Below are 6,184 nucleotides of genomic sequence, written 5' to 3' on the forward strand. Positions count from 1 at the left end.
TTAAACCGAAATAACTGATTTTGTATAGGCCAAATAAACTAGTCAAACTCAAAATGAAACATCTCATTTTGCTTTCAAATTTCTTTTCAACCTTTGAAAGAAATGCACATAAAACCGAAACACTAACTATTTAGAAAACGTCAGAACAAAATATTTCAGCAAGATTTTCCTTTTTTGAGCTGGAACTATTAACTGATTTAAAACCCGGTTTGCCTGACAGAAAACTACTTTTTTGTTTTCTTTTGGTCAGTAATTGATTGTCCAAGATATTTCCTCCTGTTTAAGGGAAACCTACTCTGACTTCTACTTCCTTTGTTCGTTCAAAATTGACCATCATAACCATCCTTCACATATCCTCAAGCGTGTACATCCACATACCCTGCAAGAAAACCTGAGAAGGAAATTCTACAAAGTTTGCTGTGTGACATTTCCAGGGCTCTAGCTCATGAGGTTTCTGTGGCTGAGTCTTCCAGCTGGTGGTTTTTAGGGTTGGAGAAGTTAATAATAAGTCAACTTCATTTTTACGCTTTTGTGGACAAACGGATTTTAATCTGGGTTTAGCCCCAATGTGGAAAACTTGAGAGACTGATTTGACATTTCTGGGTAGGGCAGCTCGGTAAGGACAGTGTAGAAAAGTAGAGGAAGTAGAAGAGGGAAAGAAGTTATTTATCTGTGGAGCGATTTTATCAACAAGGAACAGCATGTATGTGGCTCATGGTCTGGTCTTTATCATTAAGGAACAAAACAGGTACTTTAAGGGTAAAGTCATGTTATCCTGAACAAAGCCACAATCTTGATAAATTTCTAATTTAGACTGGAGAAATGACATCTGTATTATTCCTCTTATCCTCCCCTGACTATAAGGGAGACATATGTAGTTCAAGGAAAGACTGTGTATGTCAAAGGTCAGCAAAGTGAACTATTTATTTGGTGTTTAAACTCCTTTCCTTTGCTGTCAGTTCTCACAAATTTGAGTGATAAGAGAAAGGATGCTGGCCAATAGCTCTTGACAACATCATTCCTTATCCCAGAAGAAAGGAAATATATATCCAACTGAGTATACAATAAAGGTTAAATCCCTGAAACTGTCATGCGATGCCAGGTCCTGGTTGCCTGTCATTAATGGGTCACTTCTGCTTTGACTGTGCACAGGCATGTAAATCATGTTTTGTGATATGCAAATGAACGTGTGGGGAAAAGTAAACCATGCTGAATGCATCTAGTTTGACAGGCAACAGGCATCCATCACCCAAAGGGATCATATGCCAGTTTAATATGTGATTTCCCACAATAAGTGTTGCAATGTCAGTTCACATAAACTGTGTTCAAAATAAGTATGGATGGATGCTTTCACATCCACCTTTAATTTGCTCTGGTTCAGGAGCAACATTTTGCAAATGTGGACAGGATACTCGTTGCTCTGATGAATAAATGGTAAGGCCTTGCTCAAGAAGACTTCAGCAATTGCTGGAATCTGCTATTACATATTTCTTCTGGCTTTCTGATTATTTGGATGCCTTTCACCCCTTTGGTCCAGTCACCAATTTCCCTGGCTACACCAGACCAACTCTTTTGTTTTTACAGAAGATTTTGCTGAAGGATATGACATGATAATCACAAATTAAGCAGTGCTTCAGGGACTTGGGGGGTTTTTCTGCCTTGGCGTTTGTGTTGAGAATAGGCACCAAATATTGTCTTCTGAAGGACTCTCAGATCCCTGATGCTGCAGAGCACCATTTGTGCTCAGTATGCTATGGATGGGCAGTGGGAATGCAGAGCTCTGAGTTTTCGTTAGCAGCTGCTGCCTGTTTGTCTCCGCATCATCTGACCCATGGGGGGACATTTTGGGACTTTTCAACAGCAGCTATTCAAGGAGGGTCTTGTCTCTGTGTGTATCAAGGCAGAACCAGTGAATCAAACCAATGACTTGCAGGAGTGATGCTATTTTTCCCACCACCATAAGAAAGGTTGACTGATGAGCCCCCCACTAAGCCCCAGCCCGTGTGAAATTGCAGGTTTTTGGTGAAAAAGCATAGCCCTAGGCAGAGCTTGCATCCATTCTGGGCACAAGAATAGAGCCACTAGTCCAGCAGCTTCACAGGTGCTATGTGCATCATCTCCCTTGTTTTTGAAGAAAAGACAAAAGCTCTGCAAATGGCAATATTTGAGGACCAAAATATTTATTGTAATAAATTAAAGTGCAAGCATTTATAAAACATTCCATCTGCATATAAATATCACACAGCAGTGTTAATTTCTGGTAAAGCTTCATAAATACATTTCCTTGGATATTTTTCAGTTAATCTATATAAATAATATTATTGTATAATTATTACCTTAAAATAAGTTACCATTAAATACAAATTACGAAAATTATTTCTGAAATTGTCTGAAAGACAAACTTTTCAGGTCAGAAGAGGGCAATATATGCAAGAGAGATTTCCAACTAGGAGGCTCAAAACATCCTGGGTAAAACATCTTATCAAAACATCACTGCCTTAAACAAAGCTGATTCATAGGTGTCAAATTTCAGTGTATAAAAGATAGAAATGCCTGCCTCATTCCTGTGGAGATGAGGAGGACAGAACACTGTTTTTGTAAATAACGAATGCCTGTGTTGCAATTGAGAGGCAATGTCCTGGAGTTTTCATTTTCAAAGAAGGCAGCAATGTGCATCCTGTCTCTGCCCACTTCGTTTGCTACTTTCAACACAAGTGAAAAATATACTGCATCTGGGGGGAATGGACATAGTTGCAGCTAATCAATTTGAATTATTGCAAGAGATCTGCAGAGACATCTCTTCAATCCTAATCCAGATTTTTTTCAGTTTTTCTTCTTGTTCCCTCCTTTCTTTGGGGCATCAGTACAGGCATTTTCCATGTAGTCGAACAGTAAATCCAGCTCTCCAATGGCTTTAAGCTTTCCATTTTCTCCCAACTAGAAAAGAACAAAATGCAAATCTTAGCAAGTAGTTATTTTTTTGGAAAACTGAAATTAGGATTGTCACAGAAACTGAATCAATAATTTACTTTCCTAATTCTCTTAAACAGTTCTGTTAGTGTCATCATATCATAAGATATAAGCTAGTTCGTTCAAATCTAGACTAGCATATAAGTTTCCCAAAGCCTAATTTTTGAAGGTTTAATTTCCATAACATGTGCAGAGAGCTAACAGAACAAGTGAGGGAGGGCTAGAAGGGGAAATATCATTAATCTAGGCATTTAAATAAATGCCCTTGTAGGCTTCACATCCTAAATAATCTTGAGTTGTTTTGTAATTAGGTCAGCTTTAATCCAACTAAAGGACTGGGGTTTGAAACTGCTCTTTCTAAATGTCTGGGGAGAATGTACCTGTTCCATTTTGTTCTTCATTTGTTCCAGGTTCTTTTCAATGTGGTCTCTCTTTCCTAAGAATTGCTAAAAGAAAGGAAACATCCAGATGTAAGATGGACAGCCATACGCAAAAATGTGCTTTTTTTTTTTTTTCTTTTTCACACCTTTCTATTAACTCTGACTTTCATATCTCTGATCTGAGGTTTCCTTTCATATCACTGCCTTTTGCCACTGCTTGTAGCATTCTGAGATTTAGGAGCAGCAATGAGAGTCAGAGGGAAGAAAGCCAGTGCTACTCACACAACCACTCAGCTCTGAGGTCAGGGATGCCAAGAACTGTGCCACCTGCTCAACATAAGGGTACTGGTTTTTGACTTCAGCGAGGAGAACATCTTTTACTACAAGCTCCACAACCCTCTTCATCATGTAGCAGCGGTTATTTTCCTATGTATGAAAGTAAGAGGTCATGTTAGATCAAGGCAAGATCATAAGTGCTGCAGAGGAGTGCAAAGAGCAGATTCCTCATGTAAGGCTTACCCTGATGTTAACAAAGAGCTGCTGCCCAATCAATCTGTTGTCCGTGTCCGTGTCTGATGCACTGGCCTGAGAGGAAAAAAGGAAGTGTCAGGTGATGATGGGAACCTTACTTAAAAATTACTAATGAACCCAAAAGTTTTCATCAGCAATGAAAGTGCAGGTGAAATGGGGGATGGACACCACAGTGTGTTACAGGTATATAAGCTTGGACATCATGTCTGTTTCTCCCCTCAGCTGGGTGAGATTCAAGGTCAGTATCACAGGAAAACAAATAAGCTGAGGTCTGAATTTGTATCCCCCACTTAAAAGCCAGCAGTTGTTGTGGTTATGGTGACTAAATCAGATACTGCAGGTGGCTGACCTCACAGTGCTGCTGGGAGCTGCTCGATGGTGTGCACCCAGGGAGACCCACCCATGGCAAAAGCAGCCAAGAAAGCTGCCCTAGCAGAGCCCTGTAGGACACCTGAGCCTCTACTTGGCTGTGACTGGAGTCATGGACAGTCCCAGCTCCAAACGGCCTGAGCAAACTGAGAAATTTAACATCATATTTCACAATTTACCCACTTTGGCAGCAGCTGCTTGAAAAGAAGCAGCTGTGCTGTTCCAGGGGCTGCCTTTCCCTTGGGAAGCAGCAGGAGGAGAGGCAGCAGCTTTCCCTGGCTACAAAGCCAGTAGGCAATAGACCTCCTCCACACACCCAAACTCTGCCTTAACTGCAAATACACCTTTTTTTTTCCTGCAGAAAGGCAGGGGAAAGAGGGAGGAATGCCAAAGGCTAGAAGTCACAGCACCAACAGAGGAGAAGGTCCTCAGATCCCACCATGAAGAGCACATGGATGACTGTACCGTTTTAGCCAAGGTGTAGGTGCGATTCCTGATGTAGGGCTGCTGGAAGTTGATCTTCCTGAGCCTGCAGGCATGATGGGCAGTGGAAGCCCCTTTCAGAGGCAGAGAGCTGGTGAGAAGAAGGGGGAGACAGCAACAGCAGCAGAAGAAAACCCATCCTGGGAAGCCCTTGGACAAGGTGTGCAGGGAGGCCATGGCTCAGAGTCTGAAATCGTCCGTCCCAGCAGGCTGCAGACACAGGGCTCAGCCCTGATGTGAGAGAAGGCAGCGTTAGCACCAAGGAGAGCGGGTGAAGCAAAGTGAGAGCAGCACAAAGGCTGCAAGCCTTACCTTTGCTGTGATTCTTGATGTGCTCTGCAGGAGGTGAGCTGCACCTTATATAGGGCCCCCAACATCTCTCTCAGCTTTTTTTTTTTTTTGGAGTACTGGTGGTGAAATAAAAATGACATCAGCAAGTCTCTTACTTTCCAGTATCCTCTTCTGAGAACTACCTAACCACTTCAAAACCCACAAATACAACTTCAAGGCCATCATAATCTTTAGTTTCCTATAAAGAAACCCAAATATTAATGTGGGGCAAAGCAGGGGCTTTTACCAAGGTAGGAATCCTAAACTCTTTTTGCATAAAAATATTTGAGAATTGTATGAGTTTGTGCCTCCCGTCCTAATTATAATGCACTTACTTTATTGACAATTTGATGGCAGAAAACCATCAAATTTTCTGTGGTACAAGACTGGTTTCACTGCTGCCGACTGGTGCACACAAGTGATCAGAGTCTGTATCAGAACCAAAGCACTGACCACCTGTGGCTCCTACCCAGAAAATATCCTGTCCCACACCGTGGCCCACTGGAGTCACTGGCCATCTGCACATCACTGCAATCCTCTCAGAGAGATCAGAAACTGCATTTATCACATGCCTGAATTCCAAATTCCCTTTTTCAAAAATACTATCTGTATTTAAGTCTGTAATCAGGTATAATGACCAGGGCTGTGGTCATGTATCAGTCCAGGTGATTTCCATGTTCCTAAGGCTCTTCTGCTAACATGCAGGCAGTGCTGCACCTTCAGTCTGAAATAGCATGCAGTGTTCCAAATGGGACACTGCACTCTTTAGATGCTAATTTGCAACCTATCAAATGCATGAGAACACAGAACTGGTACAAATGTAAACTCCTGCTTTTCTAATACCCACAAGGTACACAGGTACACAGGAGAAAAGAGATCTGGAAAACCAAAGCTGCAGCTCTACCTCTGAGAATGGATATCTGAGAGCTCTGAGGATGGGCATCCGTCTGGCTGGGCTCCATTCTTTGTGACTCAGGTTCTCAGGACAAGTGCCATTATCAACCTAACCTCATGGTCTGAAATGCCATGATCTTTTTCTTACACCTGAAAGGAAGCAGTTAAAAGCTGAGTGGAACAAGGTTTATTCTTTAGCCTCCTCTGATGCATCTGCAGCATGAATT

General features: G+C 41.9%; 1 protein-coding gene across 1 annotated transcript; it reads right to left on the reverse strand.

Moving 5' to 3' along the window:
• Nucleotides 1-2,163: 2,163 nt before the first annotated feature.
• IL22 (interleukin 22) lies at nt 2,164-5,046 on the reverse strand. Its single transcript, XM_004176093.5, has 5 exons — nt 4,716-5,046; nt 3,870-3,935; nt 3,633-3,776; nt 3,351-3,416; nt 2,164-2,937 (listed from the first exon to the last, which is right to left on the reverse strand). Exons 1-5 carry the CDS (start codon nt 4,908-4,910, stop codon nt 2,824-2,826), a joined length of 585 nt encoding a protein of 194 aa, XP_004176141.1. The 5' UTR covers nt 4,911-5,046; the 3' UTR covers nt 2,164-2,823.
• Between the last annotated feature and the right edge of the window lie 1,138 nt (nt 5,047-6,184).

Source organism: Taeniopygia guttata, chromosome 1A (assembly GCF_048771995.1).
Source record: "Taeniopygia guttata chromosome 1A, bTaeGut7.mat, whole genome shotgun sequence".
NCBI lineage: Eukaryota > Metazoa > Chordata > Aves > Passeriformes > Estrildidae > Taeniopygia > Taeniopygia guttata.

Excerpts from the sequence above, each read along its gene's own strand:
- IL22 (XM_004176093.5), bottom strand. The coding sequence starts at position 4,910 with ATGGCCTCCCTGCACACCTTGTCCAAGGGCTTCCCAGGATGGGTTTTC. Across the intron at positions 3,417-3,632 it reads CCTCAGAGCTGAGTGGTTGT|CAATTCTTAGGAAAGAGAGA; the intron begins GTGAGTAGCACT and ends CCTTTCTTTTAG. Across the intron at positions 2,938-3,350 it reads TGAAGAACAAAATGGAACAG|TTGGGAGAAAATGGAAAGCT; the intron begins GTACATTCTCCC and ends GTTCTTTTCTAG.